Raw genomic sequence first — 25,209 nt, 5'->3', positions numbered from 1 at the left:
ACAATACATATAATGGCAGAGTGCAGAATACCTACACGCGTCAGCACTGCTACAATACATATAATGGCAGAGTGCAGAGTACCTACTCTCGTCAGCACTGCTACAATACATATAATGGCAGATTGCAGAATACCTACTCGCGTCAGCACTGGTACAATACATATAATGGCAGAGTGCAGAGTACCTACTCGCGTCAGAACTGCTACAATACATATAATGGCAGAGTGCAGAGTACCTACACGCACCAGCACTGCTACAATGCATGTCATGACAGAGTGCAGAGTACCTACACGCGTCAGCACTGCTACAATCCATATCATGGCAGAGTGCAGAGTACCTACACGCATCAGCACTGCTACAATACATATCATGGCAGAGTGCAGAGTACCTACTCGCGTCAGAACTGCTACAATACATAAAATGGCAGAGTGCCAGCATTTCCTAGGAGCAAACAGATTCTCTCAATAGTGAGTACCTGCCCTTCTATATTTCCTCTTAAAGCACTGGGCATTACCAGTATTTCAATGCACTGGTCAGTAAAAAAATGAGAAAAATCACCTAAAGGTGGTATGTGTTCTTTTATCAGTACATACTTTAAACAGTGGATGTTAAAAGAAAACACTTTAAAATGTGTTCTACAGCTGCCCTAATGACCACCAACTGATACACATAGACAACAAGCATTGGCATAGCCAATAGGGCTCGCCTTTGGGACCTTATAAGTGTTTAGCCATGCAACAGTGGCATAACTAAATACTTATAAAGGTCCCAAAAGCGAGACCTATTGGCTATGCCAAGCGGCCCTGCGGCCGTGAAAGTGATCCCGATCGCGCATCTAAGCGGCCGTGGGGTCGCAAAAGTGAAAGTAATTGCGGTAAAGCGCGGCGCGCGCACCCGCGCACATGCACTGTAGCTCTAGGCTGGCCTGGTAGCACTTTTTGGAGCCCTCTCAATAAGTCTCGCCAGACCAGCGCATGCGCTGGGTCAGGCGAGACCAAAAAATGGCTTGTTAAAAATGAATAGAAACAATTTTGTATAACGTTTTATTTAAGAATCATGTCTGGGCCTTTGTAGAATCTTAAAACGAGAAAATATAGGCACTATTTTTCTCTGGAAAAGGCGGCAACCCTAATCGAAAGGGGAAACGGAGTTTAGGTCTGGATTGGCCTGGACAGGGGTGGGGTGCGTATTCAACAGTCGGCCCACCGCTCAAGGAGAAGCAGAATTTAGGTTTTCTGGTCCACGTAAAAGACCACGAACAAATGAGGGAAAACCACCATTTGCTGAGGTTCCCATTGAAGACCATTCACATCCACATGGCCTCCGAGCCATGCGACACATGCTTAATACGCAAGACACACCCAGCTCACAGATGTTAGATGGAAGTGAGGACCCAGGTATGGGGTACTGGCAGGGGCTGCTCCTCCGTTATCACGGAGGAACGTCACCCACTAGGTGGAAGCAGAGTTAAACGTGAAAAATAAAATGATAATAAACCAATTTTATCATTTTATTTTCCTTCTTACCTGCAGCTGCCAGCGAGTTGCATCAAAGGTCGCAGCCAGGCCGTGCACTCTATGTGCAACAGTGGGGATGAGGGGTGATGGGCATTACAAAGTGGGCATGGCGGTTTTGCCGGCCATCTTAGGCACTTAGCATTTCTCCTCCCGGCACTGCTGTACAGCCGGGTGGGAAAAAAACACAGGCTCCCAGGCACTGTCTGAGCTGCAAACCAGGCTGCTCAGAGCAATCCAGGTGCTTCTCTCATGCTGGGAATAGTATTCCTAGCATGAGAGCAGCGTCAGGATTAACATCTGGGAGCCTGAGCAGTGTGTAAGTTTTATATATTTGTTTATTTTATTGTCTGTGCTTATTTTCGTATTCCTGCCTCCCCCACTGCTTCACCACTTCAGATCCCAAGCAGCCGCCACTGGGCTCTGGCTTAGATTTTAGCAGAGGCAGGTCGGAGGTTCAGGTAAACCGGCTGGTGTCTATGATCCGTGAATCAGGCTGCCGCCAACCACCAATATCCTGGTCGAAAGGAGCTGTAGCCACTATCAGAAGGTGCACTCTGAGTGAGACCTCTCACGGCCGATGCAGCAGTCAGATGCTAAGCACACATATTGTTGAGTCCTCTAATTACAAGGTAGGCCAGTTAACATCAAACAGCACTGGGTGTGTCTTGCGCGGACTCTCAGCGATACATGTCCATTTCCTTCTGACTGAGCTAGACGTACAAAATAACACAGAATTGGCCCAAATGTCTCTGTCACACCTGGGAAAACAAACATACTGTGCAGGTCCTGGCAGGGAGATTGCAGAAGGAAATGCAGACAGAGGGGTTTGCTCAGTCTCCTCAACAATGTGCCCCCATGGGCAGTTAAGGAAAGTTGGGGTGTCCCGCATGATGCTGTTTCCGGCATCTATTTCTGAGCTCAGGGTAACATGCTGAATTCGTCCTGGTGTCTTTTTAGGACAAAGGGACATAATTCAGCAGTTGCGCTCTGTCTGCATTCCATTTGGAGAGCAACCTGCAGGCAGCAACAGGACTTTCTTTTTTCTAATTCCAGCCGGGCTCTTATTTCTTAGTTCCAGCCTAGGCAACGTGAATGCGCAAGACCTGATGTAATTAGTATATGGAGTGCAATCCCTCCTGCTTCTTGCCATTGGTTCACTCCTGCATGGCTCTTCTTTCCTGGCTCCTTATTGGTTGGCGCTCCCGATACATCACTTCCGCTGTATGCCAAGGAGCACCGGCCTACTACAATTTACTTACACTGTAGGTGTTTATGTGCTCTGTTTAGGGACTACTTCTCTTTTTTTCCTGCTAGTGATATTTTATCACCGCAGCGCTCACTTCACGGACAGCCGTGCACATAAATTTACTGTATATGGATGCCGCGCTTCATGTTTTAGCACGGCACCCTTTTTCATGTTTATTTTTTATCACCACGGCACACGCTTCACAAGCTGCCATGCACATAACGTTTATATGCACGGGTGCCGCGATTCATGTTTTAGCACAGCGCCCATTTTTATGTTTATTTTTTTATCACCATGTTGCCCGCTTCACGGGCCACCATGCGCATAACTTTTATGTGCACAGGTGCCGCACTTTATGTTTCAAACAGCTCCCGCTTTCAAGTTTACAACACAGGCGCTGCACTTTATGTTTGACCACGGCACCCACTTTTATGTTTACAATGGCAATAGCTCTAAGTCTCCCAAATGAGAGACCTATTGCATTGCAAATGCTTGCTACAAGTATCACCAGGCTGTTAGCCACCTGAAGCCTGACACCAAGATGCCAATGCAATGCAGGGAAACAAAGGTGCACAGCATGTTATCATTTCAAAAGAATTTAAGACAAACTATGATTTGGAGGCAGGTTTTTGACTTTGTTGATACCATTCAGCGTATCACAAGGTGATACGCTGAATGCTTTTTTACATGAATTTGATTTATCGTCCCTCATGTGCTCAATTGATCCCACAGTAAGGCCCTCACACCATCCTTTAATTGGCAGGGAGGTGGTTCATTTATTGACTTTATACTGGTATCAAGGCCTCTACTTGAATTATTTATGGGGTTCATCATTCAAATCAGTGCATACAGTGACCACAACCCTTTGTGTGTTTTTCTTAGCGGACCCTTACTGGCACAGGGAGGAGGGGCCGGGCAGAGTGGGGTGGTGTAGAGGAGGGGCCGGGCAGAGTGGGGTGGTGAGACCAACAGATGGTGGAAGGCAGTTAAAATGGGTCCAGATATCCCCTGCTGTATTTTACGAGTCAATAATTGTCACGTGTGCTAACGAGTTAGCCCTGTGCACCACCCCGTCAACGGCCCCGGCAGAGGCCATCAGTGCTTTTAAAACCATTTCTGCTAAAATAAGCAATTTTTAAGTGCCCCGGCTCAGCGATCTGCCACTCAGGTCCCTAGATGGTATGATTCTCATTGCTCCTGGGCAGCCAGGAAGCTGAGAGAAGCTTTAAATAGGAGCCCAGAAGATTCCACATTAGTTAGAATCTGCCGAAGGGAGTACAAGAACGAACTGGCAGGACGTACGTCCATGTTAAAGGAGGAAGCCTGGAGGAAGTTAATTGAGGTTAGTACGCTGAGGGACAGTTCCGGATTTTGGAGTATAATTAATAGCCCCTACTTGAATCACAAGGAAGGAAGTGTGGTGGTTGCCCATATTTCTGAGGAGGAGTGGGTGCTTCATTTTGAAGCCATGTTTCGGTGTCCCCCCGACTTAAACTGCCTCTCTGGTCGCGAGGCCGGTACCTCTGATTTGGTTTTTAATATAGAAGAGGTTAAGGATGGCATCGTTGGGCTGTCAAGAAATAAAGCCCCGGGTCCTGATGGCATTCCGTCGGATCTTTATAAACCAGACCCAACCTTTTGGGCACCGTTCCTCACAGTAGTTATGAATGCGGCGGTAAAATCGGGTTGTCCTGAGTCATGTGCTACTTCCACTATAGTGCCTATTTTTAAAAAGAGCAACCGAGATAGCACTCACTGCTACAGACCGATTTCACTGCTGGACTCGGTAGTAAAGGTGGTAGGCCGAGTACTCCTAGAGAGGTTGACTAACTGGGCAAAGGAACATGCTATTCTATCGGACGTCCAATACGGGTTTCGTCCTGGGCGGTCCACCGTGGCCCAGTGCCTTAACCTATCTATGATTCTCAGTAAATACACAGTCGCCCGCCCCGGTACTATTTACTTAGCCTTCATGGATCTGTTATCCGCGTTTGACCGGGTGATTGGCGCAAAACTTTGGCAGACCATGTTGGCTTTCGGGGTAGATGGCAATATTGTTCATTTTTTGGAAGCACTCCACCAAGCAACTAAGGCGCAGGTCAGATTCACTCAAGATTTAAGGGTTTCCCGTAATTTTGCAATAAACAGAGAAGTACGCCAAGGGTGTATTTTAGCCCCCTTCCTGTTTAATTTATATATCAATAATTTGGATAAAATTTTAACAATGACAAGGGTAGACTATCCGCAGGTAGGCCGACGTTGTCTGCCTGTCTTATTATATGCAGATGACGCAGTCCTTATATCTAAAAGCCTTTTCAATTTATGGTTGGATCCGCTCAGGTTCCCCGTACTGATGTCTTCTTGTACCTGGGGGTCCTAATGTACAAGCAAATGAAATGGGGCCCACTAAAGCAGAGAAAAAGGGGAGACCTAGTGCACGCAAATACAGACGCTTTAAATTTCGATTCTAAATTAGGTAGAAGACCGATTGCGGCACTTTTAAAGATAAATCAGGCTAAGTGTTTCGCTAAAGCCTCGTACAGTAACGAAATATGGGGTCACGTCACAATGGACGAGTTACAAGTAGCTGAGAATTCATCCTTGAAGCGTTTTTTAGGTGTGCCCCGGGGAACGTCTAATATGGTGGTACATGAAGAACTGGGGGTGCCCTATCTTTGTGACTTATTGACTCTACCTCCCCTAACATTTGGCTGAAGGATCGACTTTGAGTCGATTGATCCTGTAGGAGTGTATGACCCTTGACTATGCCCGTCACATTCCCTGGCTTAGATATATCGAGAGCAGTTTTGAAAGTTTGGGAAGAATTGAACTATTTACAAACCCAGAATCAGCGACCAAGAATGACCCAGGGTGGGCCAGGGAGTCTTTTTGCAGTTTAAGGAAAATGGAGAGGGAAGAGGTGGAACGGAGGAAACCCAGTGTCCGCAAATTTCTAATTTTGAAAACAACACAAATGAATGAGTTATATCTCCTGGGTCCTTTTAGCACCTATGATCGCTTTTTATTGTCCAGGTTTCGTTTGGGTCTGTTTCACCTCCTGTTGGCCTCGCCACAGGGGAGTAGTAGAGGCCAGATTTTAGAATCCTGTGGCTGCGATGGTGAGTCTCCACAGGACATGCTTAATTTTTTTATATTTTGTAAGCATTATGCGGTCCCTCAGAAGCCTAATAAAGCCTTTATTACTCTGATTTTAAGGAGGTTGGAATTTAAGCAGGTGCGTCTAGCCCTTATCGATTTACCACTGTTGCATGGAGATTCTATTTTATTTGTTCTTAATTTCCTAAAATCTGCTGTGAAGCTTAGAGCTTGCCTTGATTCAATGACTGTAGCTATAAGGGCATGCTTTTACTCTAGGTACCTCGATGGCACATATAGTCTAGAGGAGGTCCTTGGACTCATCCTTCTAACTGTTCTTTACCCTTTATGATCTAGGGTATATGCACTTTATAACTTATTTCATGTACTCTATGAGATCTTTAGGGTAGTTTTGTCTTTCATGTGACGTTTGTATAAATCTTTTATCAATTCTTATTTATTCAGTACTTTTATGGTTTTATATGTGAAACTGAATAAAGTTTGTTTGATTGATTGATTAGTTTTGTTAAATGCCTGTATGTAAGAGATACACATGACATGTAAGAATGCAAGATTTACCTGTGCATATGAGTATTTACACCAAAAATGATTTAAGTGGCACCTATTAAAATTATCTTATAGCACTACTCATCCCATTGCAGGCTATCAGAGTGCTTTACATCACACAGAGAGACACAATAAATCATACAAGTGTATGAATAAATGTACAAGAGATGTTACATAAGACAATGAGGGTTATAAGGTGTAGGAATCACATCTTGTCTATACTTAACCCCTTCCATGCGCATGACGGAACCACGCCATCATGAGCCACGGGCGGCGTGTGCTCATGACGGCGTGGTTCCGTCATGCTGCGGCCGCTCCGCCCACGCGGCACTAATTCCCTGCCTGTGCGGGCGAAATAATGAGTGGGCAGAGTCATGACGGAACAATGCCGTCATGAGCACAGCTCGCCCGTGACTCATGACGGCGTGGTTCCGTCACGAGCATGGCGGCGCCGTGCTCACCCTGCACCCCCACAGTGCTGCAGTGGAATTCGCGCTGCGGCAAGGGGTTAAAGACATTGTAGTCCCTCAAAATCGATGGGCACACAAAGATCTGGACAGCAGGTGTCTTAACCCTGTAAGATATTTTAAAATGCAACCTCTTTGTGACTAATTAAGTAAGCTAGAACAGATTTACTGATGCATTTATCCACATTGCCAATTTCTATGCTGCAATAAAAAAAAAAGAAGAACATACATGTTGATTGTCAGACTCTGCTTTTCCAGCTCCGCTCCTTGTGACTCCACCCCCTGTTATGTTGCCACACCATGACCCCCAGTTTATGGGTTCCTGTTGTGAATTCCAGCACAGCTTGTGTGTAAAATATTTGCTTCTCAAATTAGTAAATTAACCCTTTTTCGCCAGAAAGCTAAATTACAAGTATGTGTCCTTAACAAGGATGTACATTATGTTTCAGGGAGAAGAAGACGAGGTCGGAGGAAGAGCCGAAGAGCATGGCAGGTGAGGAAGAGAACACGTCTGGTCTCATGGTCATGTTCCAGGGCAGGAGGGTGGCTGTGGAGGAAGGCGAGCCACTGAAAGCCATGTTCCAGGGCAGGAGGGTGGCTGTGGAGGTAGGCGAGCCACTGAAAGGTCACGCCAGGTCCAAGCCTGAAGCCTGACTCTGGCTCGGCTTGAGGCTCTGTTGGAACCTCGAGCCCTTATCGAGCTGAGCTTTCATGTGGCTGCTGCCTGCTTCCCTCCCTCTATGCAGGATATGGCGTTATGGTCTGAGCTGCCCACTGTAGAACTGGGGAAACAGGTTAGAGTCTCCGCGTCGGCTCAACTTCCTGCGATTCTGGGCAAATCACTCAATCTTAACATGCCTATAAATACTGTATGTGACCTTGTGTAATGTAACTGGTGCTCCTGTAAAATACTCGGCCTTTGGGTCGAGTTCGCACTGCATTTAAACACTACAGAAAAATGCACTAAGAAGTAAAAACTCAGCTTTAACATAAGGAAAGACAAATAGATACCCATTTACTGACTGATTTGTAGAAAAAGAAATCATAAAACCTGGAAAACTCGTAGCTTCCCTGCATAACTTGCGTGATCTTAGGCAAATATTTTACTTCACCAAAAATCTTTTTTCTTCATTGCCACACATAAAAACACTTTCAAATATGTGACCTCAAACTACCAAAAGTATAAAACTACCACTTTTAATAGTACTTCTCAGCTCAGTGCTATTATGTGCCCTATTAATATCAAAGAACCCGAATGTTAAAAAAATACACTTGTTTGAATTTTGACGAGACTTTATCATATTCTACATGATGTTTGTTGTATAATTTACATTGCAAATATTTTCAGGGCTCGGCTCGTACACATGTTCCAAGATACGAGCCAGACCCTCGCTCGGCTCTGCCTGTAACTTTGTTGCCTCGGCCACCTCTTCGCTCCAGTGGATCATGTGACCACAAGAGTTTGTGGACTGGCTGGGGGTGGAATGTGGGTAAACGCGTCTATAGTGCTTCCTGGGATTGGCAAGTGTCGGCGCTCTGTGCCCTCTTGGCTAGTATGTCTTGTGGGTCTAGTGGCTTAGTGGACTAATGCATCCACTGTAGGGCCCTGTGTTCGACATCATGGTCACAGGTTCTAATCCCGGCGGGTCCACTCAGACTTTCATCCATCTGAGGTCGATAAAATGAGAACCATTGAGGTGGGTAACAATATACATCTGAGACCCTTGGGTGATACGTGCGCTTTGCAAATACACATGCTATGTTAGTATGTGGAGCAGTATGAGCCCTAAACGAAGGTCAGTGAATTGCCGATGCACCACCACAGTGTTCCTTGCTAGGCCTTCCACATCAGTGCCTTTATCCACCTTCCTACGTGGCCTATATGTCTGTAAGATAGCTCAGCTTGGATAAGCATTGCTTTTAATACGCTGTTTGTAGCGTTGAGGTTATAGCCTGCTATCATAGATGGGCCGACTCAGCCCATCTGCTTCTGAGACCAATACAGTGAGTATCTTTCAGTCGGGCAATAGTCACACCTGTCATTTAAGACTCTAAACTCTAAAGAAAATGTGTCGGTAGGGTGACCAGATTTTCAGAATGAAACACCAGGACAGGCAGAGACATAGAAATAGGACTAAATGTCCTATTAGGTCTCAGAGCTTCAAATATATTTAGATACAAGGCTATATATATATATATTCACTGAAAAAACCATAGGTTTCAAGGGTGTTATAGTTAGCTGGACTTTTCACTTGTACAAAACCATTGAAATTCCCCCGTTATAGTTAGTTCAGCTAACTATAACTCGCGCGCCCGCAATGCACTGCTGATGACGTCACATATTACATCACTCATGACATGGTCAGTGACATCACTCATGACATCACTGATGACATCTCAAATGACATCACTGATGACATCACTGATTACATCATCCAGTGAATGTGTGTTTTTCTGAAAATTAAATATGTTTTATATATGTATATCTCAAGGTCGATGGAAGAATAAATGGGTATATAAGTGTCTAAATGGATGATTTGTTTTTGAAAAATTGATTGTGTAACTGACTGATTAAGTGTATCATAGTGAATACATGGCTTAGTGAGTAATGTTTAAATATGTAAATATCTGTATCAGTCTCTCACTTTGTGTATAAGTGGCTGCATGGGTTGGTGAGTAGCTACATGGGTGTCTATATAGGTTATTAGTTGGTTTTTTGAGTATCAGTCTGAGTGTCTGCATGGTTCGGTGGGGGGTATTACGTAGTGCATAGGTGCATGAATGAGTGACTCACTGTTTGTATGTGTTGAACACAGCATGTGTGCAGGACTGTATGGGTGGATGAGTGTGTGTATGGGTGTGTTAGTGAGTGAATGACTGTCTCAATAGTGTCTTTATGAGTAACTACATATGTTTTAAACTAGTATATGTGACTATTGGTGTATATATGTGAGTATATGTGAGAGTGAGAGATTGAAAGAGTTCCTGTATGAATAAGTATGTGTTTCTATAAGTGATTGTTTAAAAGACTAAGTATGTGTAAGTTTCCGTAGAAGTAAGTGTGGTGGTGTGTGTATAACTGTATATGCAAGTAAATGTATGTTTGATTCTTTATTAGCATGAGTGACTATGTGTGTGAGTAACTCTATGGATGAGTGGCATTGTGTAACAGGATGTATAGGTGCATGAGTACATATGATGAGTGAGTACATGTATGAGTGACTGTATAGGACTGTTGGTGAATGAGTGGATGTGTATGTGGATCTTAGAATTACTGAAGAGGTTGTTGTAACTGGTATTGGTATGTCCATTGTTTTGAAAATTTTAGTCTCTATTTTTGAATGTGTGTATCAAAGGTTATATTAGGGTGAGAGGAGGTCTGCCACTCTATCACAAGGATGATGTCATCAGTGATGTCATCAGTGATGTCATTTGAGATGTCATCAGTGATGTCATGAGTGATGTCACTGACCATGTCATGAGTGATGTAATATGTGACGTCATCAGCAGTGCATTGCGGGCGCGCGAGTTATAGTTAGCTGAACTAACTATAACGGGGGAATTTCAATGGTTTTGTACAAGTGAAAAGTCCAGCTAACTATAACACCCCTGAAACCTATGGTTTTTTCAGTGAATTTCTGAGGTTTTTTAAATGCTAAATCCTAACTATAACGTGCCTGAAACCTATGGTTTTTTCTGTGAATTTCAAAGGTTTTTTAAATGCTAATTTCTAACTATGCCTACAGAGATAGGACATGTGAAGAAAGAAGAAAAAATGCACAGAAAGAAACAAAAGAAGTGCAGAAAGAAGCAACAGAAGTCCTCAAATACAAAGATAAGTGCAGGAAGAAGGATAACGTGCAGAAAGAACAAAAAGAAGAGCAGAAAGAAGCCTTGTTGCAAAATCATCCTGTACCCTCAACTTTTTCAGACGGATACTGGTGGTAACTGAGTCTGACTAGCCAGTCCTAGAGCCAGTGCTATGTTAAAAGACACTTAGAATACAGTGAAAACACCTACATACACTAGGGAACATTATGCGTTGGGGTCCCCCTGTGATTAGCATGACCTCCTCTGTAAGCCCCTAGTACATAATAGGGCATGGGGATTAAAACTACCTCTTAAAACAGGCCACAGGGCGTTTTTGCACACGTTAACTCAGGCCCCGTCCCCTCCCTTCACCACTGTGTAAACACGCCCTGTGTCCATTTTTAGTTGGGAGATTAAGTTCATTTGAATCCTGAGGGTCCCTATGGTCCAACTAGCCCACTAGGTACCTCCAGTAAATGCCACAGAGCTGTGTTGCAGAGAGGTGTAAAAAGTGGCACGGCCTGGACCACCTCCTTGCAATGCAGCTCAGTGGCGCTTACTGGAAGCACTTGGTGGGCTAGTTAGCCCCCAGGGGCCCTCAGTATTGAAGGGAAATTATATCCCCAATTTAAAACGTGCCATAGTGCGTGTTTGCACATGTCACCTCAGGCCCCGTCCCCTCCCTTCACCACTGTGTAAACGCGCCCTGTGGCTGTTCTAAGTTGAGAGATTAAGTCCCCTTGAATCCTAAGGGTCCCTAGGGTCAAACTAGACCACTAGGTACCTCCAGTAAGCGCCACAGAGCTGCGTTGCAGAGAGGTGTAAAAAGGGGCTTGGCCTCAGAACACCTGTCTGCAGCGCAGCTCCCTGGCGCATACTGGAGATGCCTGTTGGGGGTGCGTTTGCAGAGTGCTGCACGGAGGGGGCATGGCCTCCGGCACGATGCCAGTCTTTTATTTATTTTAATTTTTTAAGAAGGGGGGCTGTGTGGTTCCCCTTCTTATTCTAATTTATTGGCCCTGATGACCCCATCCCCCAGGGCCTGTCTCCTAATTATATTTTTTTGACCCCAATCCCTAGGGCCGGCCACTGTTTTTTATTATTTTAAAAAAATATTTATTTATAGACACACCTAGGACATGCTGGACAAACCGTACGTACCTATCACCATGACGATTTGCGGGATATTCATTAAAAGGCGACTATGCATGCAATGAATCCACGTGGAATGTATTTACACTACTAGTGAAGCTCTGACATGTCTGATGCCCTACCGTGCCTAATCCCGGTAGACACCCTTGTCGTTTATTTATACAAACATGGGTAGCTATTGACGGGCACATTTAATACACATGCACACCAAGCCATTCAAAGGGGATTCGACAAAAATTCGACCAAAACTATGCAAGAAACCCCCCTCACGGTTAATAAAACACACATCCACTGCCGGATGTGTAATACTTTTTATTTTACTCTCTGGAAAGGGGACGAACATCACTTGAGAGTCACAGCGCGCTCCTGACAGAGCCCAATGCTGTGTTACACCCACCATTGCCTGCCAAGTGCCACACACCTCTGTGTTGTATTCCACTAGCTAGTGCATATGCTATGACACTCTCTAGCCCATGTGCACTGTAACACCACCCCGTGAATATGTCATGCCACACTTGTCTTCGCACGGGTTATATTGCCCCATCTAACGTGCCTTCCTCGATGCCTATGTTATAACGCACAGTGCTATGCCATACATATTACAATCTGCGATCCATATCTGTGTCACAGTGCATATGCAACGTTACACTCCCCAGCACATATTTTATATTACAACTTTAGAGACTAGTTAGGTTACACAACACTGCCCTGTGCATATTACACTCCAAGGCGCATATCGCATAGCACGCGCTAGTGCCTGTGCTATCTCGCGCTCTCCAATGAATCTGTCATTGCACACAATGTATTGCATATTATATTTCACGCCCGGTTCATCTTATATCACACTTTTTGGTGCATAGTTTATACCATACACTATATCTAGTTTTCATTTTCAATCGTGCTCTCAGGACTATGTTCTATATAACACTGTGTTCACCTACCCTTTTCACGGGCATTACATTTTGCGATAGGGGGTGGAGGGTCAGGGGGTGTTTCTGCCAAGTGAGCCCGGAGTCACAGTCACAAACGTCCTCTTCTTCCTGAATAAAAGTGAGATTATGCTGCATACTTGTTCATATTTTAAGTAGTTCGCACAGACTCAATGTTTTAAAAACAATAAAGTTCCTAATACCCGCCTTCTCTGAACAGTTAGCTTGCTGCCCCATCCCCCTCCTCCCTATCCTCTGTTGTGTGAATCCATGGAATAGCCTCCTCCCTCCTGCCATGCATGGTCTGATGTGCTGCCACTGCCCTCAATTTAGTATGATGTACCAGTCCACTCCTCCTGCCCTCCATTGCCCAATTCTATGCCCCATCATTGACCTCCTGCTTAAACTCTGTGCTTAGCTTGCTGCCCCTATTCTCCTTCCCCCTGCCCTCCGATGTCTTTGTGCATGCCCCTGCTCCATCCTTTTTGCCCACCATGTCCCATGGACCTGCCACTCCTATCTACTCTGAGTGTTCTGTTGAGCTGCCACTCCCCTCCCACCTGCCTAGCATTGTCAGATGACTGTAACCTGTCCCTGCCACCTCCACCCTGCCTGTCCACATGCCATGCCCCTATCCTCTTCCTCCTGTCCTACATGGTCCATTGTACTGCCACACCCTTCTGCCCTCCCTGGTCTGTTGTGCTGCAACTGCTCCTCCTGCCTGCCCCGTGTGGTCTGTTGTGAGGTCCCTTCCCCTGAACTTTCTTGTCTGTGCACAGGTCCTGACCCTCCCTTCTATCCTCCATCGTCCTTTGTGCATGCCCCTGCACCCTCCTTCTTGCCCATCATAGCCATTGGTCTTCTGTGCTGCCATGGCCCCTCCCACCTTCCCTGTGTGGTCAGTTAGCTGCCCCTGACCCCCTCCCACCTTCCCTCCATGGTCTGTGTGTATGCCATCACAGTCTCACTGTTGCTCTTCATGGTGTGTCTTGCTTCTAGTGCCCATCCTGCCTGACCTCCATGGCTATCTTGCTGCTCCTGCCCTGCCCCCTTGCCCCCAGCCCTCTGTTTACATGTGAAGACCCCTACTCCCTCCCTCCTGGCTTGTCTGTTCCATTGTAATGCCCCTGATCCGTCCCTACTGCCCTTTATGGTCTGTAATGCTGCAGCTTTCTCTCCTGTCTGTCCATTATGGTCAGCTAGCTACCATTGCCTCTTGCCCCTCTGTTCTCTGTTGTCCATGTGCATGGTCCTGTCCCCTCCCTCTTGCTTTCTATGGATTGTTGTGCTGCACTCCCGTCCTGCATGCCCTGTGTGGTGTATTGTGCTGCTGCAAACCCTGATGCCTGCCCTGCAGGGTCAGTTTGGTGCACCTCTCCATGTCCCTCTTGTCCTCTGTTATCCAAGTCCATGTCCCTATCCCATTTCCTTCCATGATCCAATGTACCATACTTGCGAACATTTTGAACTTGGTAAGAGGGAGATTTTGAAAAAAAACTGGGGTATTGATTTTCCCCTTTGAGTTACATTGAAAAAGAGGATATTGTAGACAGGAGACAGATCAAATAAAGCCCATTTGAGCTTAAAAACATTGGACGTTTCCTGGCTGAATCGGGTCTGTTGGCATGTATGGTTGTACTACCATTGCCTCTTCCTTCTGCCCACAATGGTCTATTACATTGCCACAGCCTTGAAGGAGGGTAGATTTTGTATCACAGGGGGCCCCTGGCCCGTTCTGTCCACACCTGAAGTATGAGACCCTTGTCCTTGCCCTGCCAGCCGCATTTGTAGGCCGTATTAAATTGACCAGCGGGTCCTGTGTTGCTATATAATTATCCTGAGACATCCTTACCACTCAGCCAGCATAAAACCCCTGTGTAGGCCCTTCTGTTCAATATGTAGGCCTCTTTGTTAAATTGACCATAGCTCTGCAATTTTAGTGTATAGCAGTCTGAAGGCAGGTCTGCGAGGCCTTCTGCTCCAAACTAGTAGCCCCCACCCTACCCGAGTGCTCCGTGCTCGGTATCAAAGTTCAACATCCCACTGAAGCTGTCGACATACAGTAGGCTGCATCCTGGACTGGTACTTGCTTCCTGGGCAGGTTTCCCGCTTTTAAGGAAGTGGCAACCGCAGAGCGTCAAGTTAGGAGAACTGAGGAGATTTTGTACATGAATATATTGAATTCCCGTACAATACCCATTATTTTCTGCTTGCTCTATGGAACTTACGATAAGCGATTGGCCTGAGAGACTGACCTTTTCACCCAGTCCATTGTCAGCATTAAGTGGGTAAATGACGAAATGTCTGGTAAAATCTGCAGACGAAGCTTTTGGGTAGCATACGTAGGTAGATGTAGCGTGCAAAGGAGCCCACAAAATGATATAAAAAGAGAGCACCCACAGATATCGACGGACTACCTCGCCGTCTGTATGTAGGTTAACAGGCTGTGCAGGTTTTCCCCAAGAGCTGGGAGCTCTTGTCTTCCTTTGCTTAAAATGTCTTGCTCTGCTTTGCTTGAAGTATCTTATTCTATTTTACCTATATGAAATGTCATGTTATGTTTAACCATTGTTCTCTTTACTTTTGCATTTAAAAGATTTTGTATTGTAATTGCAGGAATGCTTGCTCTAAGAGTAAACGTGAGTGTTCCTAGGTAACATTTTCCTTGGTGTAACTTGTTTCTCATGATGCATTTATAGATGTGTTTTCTCTCTCTCTCTGTCAGTACATTAATTGAGATACAGAGAATATCATGACAGCTGTATGATTATCTGGATTCTGTATTTTGTACTTTATGTCTCTATTCTGCGGTTTCTTTGAAGTTGTATCTTCTCATTAAACTGCCATTGTATTCTGCCACCAATTCCATGTCTCATATGTCTGTTTTCTTCATTTTTGGAGCAAGCGTTCCTAGGCACCCCGGCTCAAATTAAGGTGCCCCTTTTGTCCCTGACTCACTCTCCTGCTCAGTTCTGTGGTGGCTCCCGGGGCTCTGGGGACCGCCTCTAGCTTCCTTGACCCGTAATAGATCTTCCCTCCAACAGCCTCTCTTGCAAGTCCTGTATTGTTGGTTTGTTGCCCCTGCCCCCCTTTCCACTGCCATCCATAGTCTGTTGTGCTTCCACGGCCCTTCCTGCCTGCCAGTGTGGTTAAATTGTTGCCTTTGCACTCTCCTACCTGCCTTCAATTTTCAGAGTCCGTGCCCCTGGCCTTTGCCTCTCAACAGTATCCCAATGAACAACTAGATTGCTAACATTCTATATTTATTACAAAAGTGTGGAACGCCTGACATCATCTTGATGTAATCAAAACTGTAATACCTAGAGCATTTCCTTTAGAAATTACATATATGAGAGGGTCTTATTGGCATCAAAATTATGGTTAGTGCTCTAAAAGACTAAAATAAGGACATTTTGTCTTAGTTTTCAAATAGCGACAAAGCACTTTTAAATTATTTGTTATCTTTATGTTTTTTTATCCAGTTGACCACTTGATTAAATGTTGCACTTAGGGGAGAGGATGTGGTGTTACTTCCAGAACTGCAGACTTTGCAACTGGGGAACCAGGTTGAAGTTTCTGCTTCAGCTCGACATTCTGTGATTCTGGTCAAATCACTTAGTCTCCCCATGTCTACAACCAAAATGAATATGTGCTTGTGTGATGTAACCAATGCTCATGTAAAGCACTCCAATACCTGACAAGTCTGCACTATATAACACTGCAAAAACACTAAATAATAAGTGTTTTGCACACTTCTGTCATTGGGCTATATTTGGGCTACATCTGGGTGATTTTGGGCTACATTTGGGCTCTTTTGTCTCCGGTGGCCATCTTGGGAGATTTATTTGTTATGAAGTTTCCTAATTTCCTCATGTACTGCAGTCTCCTCAGTAGGAAATGCTTTCAGTTTTTTACGTTGATTCCATCATGAAGGTATTCAGATATGTCACACATTTGCCATCAATTCTGAATGTTAGCACTCTAGTTGCTCATTAGATCACTGTAGTAAAACTACTGTTCACCATGGAAGTCTGCTCCTGGTATTAAAAGTGCATGTTTCAGTCTGCATGTCAGAATTTTTTAATGAAATAGAAGAGGATTTGAGAAGTCACTCAAAATGTGCCCTCATTTTCTTTCTTCAGCATTAATGATAATTTCTATGGCAAAATGAACCCCCTCATTGTGTTCCTTTTTAAATTAAATGTTTTAAGTGTTACCAGTTTATTCCAATCAAGATGGCTTCAGGTGTGCCATACTTTTGTCATAATGAAGACAGTAAGCGCTCTAGTTGTTTTTAAGAACATTCTGGGACATTCTGTCATTGGGCTATACTTGGGCTACATCTGGGTGATATTTGGGCTACATTTGGGCTCTTTTGTCTCTGGTGGCCATCTTGGGAGACTTATTTGTTATGAAGTTTCCTAATTTCCTCATTTACTGCAGTCTCCTCAGTAGGAAATACTTTCAGTTTTTTACTTTGATTCCATCAAGAAGGCATTCAGATGTGTCACACATTTGCCATAAATTCAGAATGTGCGCACCCTTTTTGCTCATTAGATCACTGTAGTAAAGCTACTGCTCACCAGGGAAAACTGCTGCTGGTATTGAAAGTTCATGTTTCAGTCTGCATGTCAGAATTTTTTAATGAAATAGAAGAGGATTTGAGAAGTCACTCAAAATGTGCCCTAATTTTTCTTTCTGCAGCACTATTCATACTTTTTATGGAAAAATGAACCCCCTCATTTTGTTCCTTTTGAAATTAAATGTTTTAAGAGTTACCACTTTATTCCAAGCAAGATGGCTTCAGGTGTGCCATACTTTTGTCATAATGAAGACAGTAAGCGCTCTAGTTGTTTTTAAGAACATTCTGGGACATTCTGTCATTGGGCTATACTTGGGCTACATCTGGGTGATATTTGGGCTACATTTGGGCTCTTTTGTCTCTGGTGGCCATCTTGGGAGACTTATTTGTTATGAAGTTTCCTAATTTCCTCATTTACTGCAGTCTCCTCAGTAGGAAATACTTTCAGTTTTTTACTTTGATTCCATCAAGAAGGCATTCAGATGTGTCACACATTTGCCATAAATTCAGAATGTGCGCACCCTTTTTGCTCATTAGATCACTGTAGTAAAGCTACTGCTCACCAGGGAAAACTGCTGCTGGTATTGAAAGTTCATGTTTCAGTCTGCATGTCAGAATTTTTTAATGAAATAGAGGAGGATTTGAGAAGTCACTCAAAATGTGCCCTAATTTTTCTTTCTGCAGCACTAATCATACTTTTTATGGAAAAATGAACCCCCTCATTTTGTTCCTTTTGAAATTAAATGTTTTAAGAGTTACCACTTTATTCCAAGCAAGATGGCTTCAGGTGTGCCATACGTTTATCATAGGTAGGACTGTTAGCGCTCTAGTAGTTCTTTGGAACACTCTGGGAAGCTGCAGTAGAACACAAAGGAATCAACTGACAGTCTCTGCCCTTGTTGGATGTACATGTTTTACTGAGAATGTCAGACTTCATTCTCACATGACTGAGAAAGATAATGTGAATTTACAGAAAATAAGCTCTCAGTTTAGCTTATAGATCACCTTCCAAACCTCTGTGGGAAAAGCATGAGAAAATATTTTTCTCTCAATCATGATATCCCAGCAGAAGGCTTTTTCACATGGTGAAATCACCTTAGAACATACCACAATTCCTAAAATGAGTATGGTACCATCAACAAATGATTTATAATGTAACTAAAGTCTTAAAACCTTCTATTAACTGCAATGCTTTTTAATGAGGTGCTATCATGTATATTGGTCCCAAGATGGCTGCCAACACTTCTTGGATGAAGTGCTGACAGCCAATCAGATCTCAGGATGAGATGTGTGGTTAGGCTCCGCCCACATATATATATGCTTTTAAATGCTATTTTCTCAGGAAATACTGAACAGATTTACACCAAACCTACAAAAGGCACTTCCTTGACCTGAGGACTACCTCTCTGCCAAATTTCAAGTAAATCTGTTCAGCCGTTCGGGCTGTAGCCCTGTTTAAAGGTCCTATGGAAAAATGCATGGGAAAAACGCGTTTTGGGACCCCCCTTTTATCTCAGCCCCCGCTTGACGAATCCCCCCGAGACTTTCAGGGTAGGAGCGGAGCGTAGCGCCCCACCTATTTTGAAAAATTCGCGAGGATTCGTCGACCGGCGCCAAAGTTATTCAAAATAGAATGTTGCGGATTTCCTATGGAAAAGGGGTCCTAACTATAACTACCTACTGGCGACCGCCAGTAGGTAATATATATATATATATATACACTTGTGTTCTTTTAAAAAAAAACATGTATTTTCACATTACCTCCCCCATTCTGCGACGAGCTCCAGGGTCCGGCTGCTGGTGGGCCTGGCCTCGCCCTATGGCCTCTGCAGCCCCGATTCACACCTCATTAAATCCTCATTAAATCCTGCTGTGCTGCTTCAATGAGGCGAAGAAGCACAGCAGGAGAGTTTAAAGAAAGTAACTTCTGTCCCCATTTCTAAGAGGGCCGGTCGAAATGTGAGCCTGGACCACACTGTGATTAACGTGCAGGTTCACCCGACCCTACCTTAAAAACCGGGACATTTCTTTAAATAACCCAGGCACTACCCAAAAACTGGGACATTTCTTCAATATGGAGAAACGTGTAGGGACACTTCTCCAAAAACCGGGACCGTCTGGGGAAATGCGGGACATCTGTTCAACCTATGGGACAGATTTATGTTCCCTGGAGCATCCCTGCAAATCAGCAGGGATGCGCCAGGGAAGATGCGTCACGCAATTTTACCCTTGCGCCGCAATAGATGCGCTGCATTTACAATGCAGCGCATCGTGGCGCAAGGATAAACAGATGCGTGACGCATCGGATGGCGGAAGGGCGGCGCATTGCTGGAGTTGCGTCGCAAGCGCGACGCAGCTCCAGCAAGGCTCGGGGGTGCCCTATCGGTACAATGCAGCGTCAATCCTTACGCCTGCTTCAAGCAGGCGCAGGGATTTGACGCAGCATAGCCGGAAACGTCACTGAGTGAAATCTTGTAGATTTCACTCAGCCACTTTTCGGAGGTGTTCCTGCACCGCAACGCCCCCCCCTGTGAAGGTACGCCCACATGTGGCGCAAGCTTTACAACGTGACGCATCTCCCTAGATGCGTCACGTTGTAAATCTGCCACAGCATGGCGCTGGCTTTCCGCCGCCGCTGCGTCACAAAAGTGACGCAACGGCGGCGCAAAAGTGACGCACAGGGCTTATAAATCTGCCCCAATGTGTCGGGCATCAATGCTGCACCTCTGAGTAAGAGTTAGGAGGACCAAAAATAAGACCTGTAATGGAGTGTAAAAACATTATATATTTATTTTACATCAGAGTGATTGTATGGGCACATTTAATGTACAAAAAACCTTCTTTTTTAATGTTCCTGGTGGCGCCATGCACAGATCCCACACACCACTGGATTTGTACCTGATACAGTGGACGACTGTTAGTATCGGATCCCCTTGTTCTCAACCTCTCCGTCATGCCTCCAGTGTCACGAGAAAAGGAGTGGATTAGCAGATAATGTTGCGGTGCCATCATCTCCCCTGCCTCTCACGGCCAGGACTCTCACAATAGGGTGTGGGTAGAAGGGGCATGATAGTCAATGCCCTGCACTTTCCAGAGCCACGACCTCAATAAGTAACATTTTCTTTTTTTTTTATTTAGCCAAGGGCTTTACCAGTTGTTAAAGGCCCTGAACTCGAGTTATAGACCTAAGCCGCAGGAGGATCCTACTCCGAGGGTGAGAGCCTTTAACATCCGGTAGAGCATGAGACAGAAGGGCTATGAGGTCATTAGAAGATTCCACCCACTGAGGGTAGCATGTTCTAAATTAAAAAGGGAAAAACAGAAAGACAAACATTGGATTGTTGGAGCTATGGGCTTCTACCAGCCGTTATAAGCCCTGAGTCACTCCATTCTCTTCAGTGGAGCTCTCAACATTCCGATGCTCTAATTGCCAGTAAGCTTGCTTCCTTCAATAATAATGAGTCAGAATACACCAGGCACCCTGTTTACTCTTTTCTTGGAGTGTGTGATTACTGTAATGGCGGCTGCAATTCTTTTCTCTGTTGTGGCCAGCCAATGACATTGTTCAGTCCTGCCGGACCAGCCAATCAGAATTCTTTTTTTGTCATTTTACCTGTGGACTCCCGTGTGAGTGCCACAGTAGTCCCATGTCACCACATATTGCTATTTTTAAACCTAATTTCTCTAAAACCGCTGAACAGGTGTACACTAAATAAAAAAAAGTGTGCTTCTAGATAAATATCTAGCTATCTGTCAAATTTGGGGTAATTCTGTGAAGCCGTTTTTTTCTGTATCATTATCCAATTTTTCTTATGGAAATAGGATGGGGAAAGGTGTTTTTGTGCCTCCCTTTTTCTCTGCCACCGCTTAATAGATCCACCTGAATATTTCCAGGAAGGAACAGAGGTGGATGAACTTTTTTTTGTCAATATTTTTCAAGGGGTGCCAAAGTCATAAGCAAAACAAAAAACACTCTTTCTATGGAAACTCTGACTCAGGAATAACTACAGAGTTGCTACAATCTGAGCTTCATTTTCCAAAGCAACAGATGTGCTTATCAGTTACACCACAAAATGTACATTCGCAGGAGGTCTCAAAAACTCCTACATTAGTAGGAATGCCAATCAACGCAGAGGTGGAGGCCTGCAATGGGAAGCGTGACCTCCATTCCTGTAGAAGCATTTTTTACATGTAACATTTTTTAAGGCGACCTATGTCTCTTAAATTGCAATAGAAATTATTTGTAAAATCTTTACATGGGAGGAAAATGGGGTTCCATGGACTACTGTCTGCTCCTCCCAAGACCCCCTGCCAGCTTTCGCAACGTGGAATCTGTCCCTTGTGGACAGCTTCGATCTGCAAATGAATGACCATTGGAACTCTGCTGCCAGTTACCTTTCAGTGATTTGGAACTACATTGGCAGACCACTGGAGCGCAAAAATAGGTAGATTGCCCTTTAACTCTCCTCTCCTTTTGCAAGTCAGAATGAGTTGCAAAAGCCATTTTGAGAGTCCCAAAAAATTCTGATTTGCTCTATGTTTTATTTAACATTTAGCAAAACCCACAAGACCAGTCATTTTCTGGTTGCAAAGTTTGTGGCTTTGCAAATTTAGGCAAAACAGCTTAGTACATCAGGCCCTTGGAGTGGTGGTGGGTGGGGGGACTAAGAAAGGGCGGGAGGTTTGAGCAGGGAATCAGAAGGCCTCAGGGTTTGAGGGAGGGGAGTTTGCATGAGCCCCAATATTTCCCATCCCCACTACACATTAGATGAGTTTACGGAAGTGGGACAGGACAGAACAGACATACATAGCATAAAATATTAGATTGGTGGCTCGTGTTCTTTATGCTCTCAACTAAACAAAGAGCCCAGTTAGAAATCTAATTATTCTCCACCTCTAATCCTATAGAGTCAGTTTAAATCCTCACATTTCTATTACATTTTTCAGGGCCTCCACCCGCAGGTGCCGCATTACCCAACCCTGAGCGACGCCCTTCTGGGCAAAGGAGCTGCCACCCACTGGCCAGAAGCACTTCCACAGGGGTAAGTCATCCGATGGGTTAACAGCCTTTACAACGTGGACTTTAGCATGCGTTCCGTTTCCGCTTAAACTGAACAACGCTTGCCTTAACTACGTATATACATGGTTAAAGCAGTCGGCGTTCTAGCTGTCTGAGCGGGTGGGGAGCGGAACCAGAACGATCGCTGCACGAAGGACAGGGACGCGGCGTGGTAAGTTGGGCTCGGGCCGGGGGTGGGGGTAAGTTTTAGGGCAGGGGGCCGAGTTTAAGGGCTATGGACAGGGGGGTCAGTTTTCAGCAATGGAGGCCAATTTTTAGGGCTCAAGTGCGCTCGGGTCAGGGAAGTTTTTGATTTTAGTGCTCAGGGTAGGAGGTGGGGTAGTTAATAGGGGTGGGGTGGGTAGATTAGTACACAGGAGGGCCACATTTTTGGGTTTAGGGCAGAGTGGGCTGGAGTGGGATCTTTACCAAACATGCCTTTAAAATGAAATTTGTGGTAAAGGCATGTGTGGTAAAGACACGGGGGAGATTTACTAAGCTTTTGCGCAGTGTTTTTCATTTTTTTGTAATTTAATTTCTAGCGCTAACTTGTTTAGCGCTGGAAATAACGTAAAAGTAATGGGAAGCAGCGCATTGAGCTGCTTCGCGTAACTTTGCTCCATTGGAGTGTACCAAGGGTGGAGCATGAGCGTTCTCATGCAACCACCCAAGGTTTCTCACGCTAAACCCAATTTACTAAAAACAGTAGATTGGGTTTAGCGTGAGAAAACTGTGCTTTTTTAAACCACGTGCAAGGAAGGAGAAATGCTTTCATTTTCTTTTCCTTTTCTGACTTTGAATGCCTGCTGCACTGTGCAGCACGCATTCAAAGTGGGAAACGCTTTCCCTTGTATCTAGAATAGTATCTTCCTGTACAAAACCTATGCGCTATGGCGCTAAGGTGTGTGCGTGGCGCAGGGCAGCTGTAATCAGCACCGGCGCAACGGAAAGGGAGGAGAGAGCCATATCTATGAAGATATGGCGCTCTCCTGCTCCCTCTCCGTCGCGCAATGCAGTGCAGCCTCGCGGGGTGCTGCGCTGCGTTGCGGGGAGATTTGTTAAATCTCCCCCGCCCACGGTCGTTTAGGCATGCATGTTTGTGTCATACAACCCATCAAATGGAACAATCCAGATACAGACTGGCATAGTAAGGTGCAATGGGCCCTAAGGCAAGCATGGGAAATGGGCACACGTCTCCCCAACAATGGGCCCTTCGAACCTCGGGGCCTCGCCTTCTGCTGCACCAGTGATAGCTGCGCTTCGTTAGATATATCCGCTGGCTCAGCAGGAGCAGCTCCCTTGGGGTGCACGCTCAAGAGTCCGCCTCCCTTTTGATCACTCTTCTAAGAACCCCACTTATTCTGTGTGTCTTGCCCTCCACACTTCAACACGGCCCTAAGAACACATGGTGGGTAGGGAAACACATGAATGAGCCACTCATGACCGAGCAAGAAAGGAGCAATGATTTTTGGCATTCCATGAAAAACAGTAAAACTCTACCTGTCACCTAAATAAAAAGCTATTTTCAGGCTTTTTTTATACTTTCGTGCTACCTAGCGATGCTGCTGTATGTCTGTTATGGAACGCTAACCTAGAACCATACGCCCAATGTACTCAGACAAAGGTCGTAAAAAGGCATCGCAAATTGCACACCAGAGTGCCAGATGTACTACAGTTTTTAGCGGTCTCTAAGAGAAATCAGGCAGTTTGCGACTGTTATAAAGGATTAAAACATATGCCAATCTATTTTGTGAGGCAGTAACCTGTTATCGACTCGCAAAATAGGTTTTGTGAATCGCTATTAGGAAGGGGTGTGACATGGGCGTCCCTTCCTAATAGCGAGTCGCAGGGGGATGTAAGATTGTTTTGAGACTACAAATGTGGTTGCAATACAATCACAGTTACCATCAATTTCAAATTGGTGGTAAGCCTGTCGCAAAGGGAAGGGGTCCCCAGGAGACCCTTTCCCTTTGTGATTGACAGCAAAAATGTTTTTTGAGAGCATGCAGTGGTCCCACTGACCACCGGCTGCTCTTAAAAAATGAAACAGAAAAGTTTCATTTATATTTTTGAAATGCATCCAGTTTTCCTTTAAGGAAAACGGGCTGCATTCGATTAATAAAAACTGCTTCATTTAAAAAGCTGTTACAAACACAGTGGTTTGCTGACCCCAGCAGGTCGCAATGCCTGTGAGTGCCGTCCATTCCGAAAGGGCCGCAAAATGTGACCTACTTCATGAATATTATTGAGACAGGTCCTTTGTAACCCATTTGAGAATCGCAAACAGTATCTCAGACCAGAGGCATAACACAAGCCCCCGCAGCCCCCGTGGTGTAGGGGGGCCCAGAGCTGCAGGGGGCCCCCTCAGCACAGTACTCTCGTCCGGGAGCTCCTGATAAAATTCGGAGCGGGCGCCCCTCCATGAAACTTGCAGGCCCCCCCCCAAATTTCATTACACCACTGTCTCAGACACTGTTGTACATCAGTGTTTTCTACTCGCAATTCGTGAGTTGCAAAAAAAATGCTAATTGCATGTCGCAAGCACTGAAGGTTGTATATTTGGCCCTGAGTATTTCCACACTGTCTCTGAATTTGTAATGCAATGCAGAATCTCAAGTCACGGGGATCACAGAACAACCTCCCTAATGACTGTATGGGTGTCTATTTGTAACTCTTTCCGATTGGCTGCAAACATAGTTATATCTTTTTTCTAAGCAACGTTAAAGGAACCAATGCTGCGCTTAAAAAAGGATATGGGAACACACTTGGAGAAGCGGGCAATGG

The 25,209-nt window shown here is 45.0% G+C and overlaps 1 protein-coding gene across 3 annotated transcripts in view; it reads left to right on the top strand.

Moving 5' to 3' along the window:
• LOC146869749 (uncharacterized) overlaps nt 1–25,209 on the top strand; it is a 101,833-nt gene that overhangs the window by 59,129 nt on the left and 17,495 nt on the right. For all 3 annotated transcript variants that reach the window (XM_085614146.1, XM_085614154.1, XM_085614138.1), the window contains 2 exons: nt 7,343–7,386; nt 22,314–22,408. In XM_085614146.1, the coding sequence (XP_085470272.1) occupies nt 7,343–7,386; nt 22,314–22,408 (139 nt within the window). The remainder of the gene's footprint in view (nt 1–7,342; nt 7,387–22,313; nt 22,409–25,209) is intronic.

The sequence above is a fragment of the Triturus cristatus genome, chromosome 1_1 (genome assembly GCF_964204655.1).
Source record: "Triturus cristatus chromosome 1_1, aTriCri1.1, whole genome shotgun sequence".
NCBI lineage: Eukaryota > Metazoa > Chordata > Amphibia > Caudata > Salamandridae > Triturus > Triturus cristatus.
This window is presented reverse-complemented; position numbering and strand designations above follow the sequence as displayed.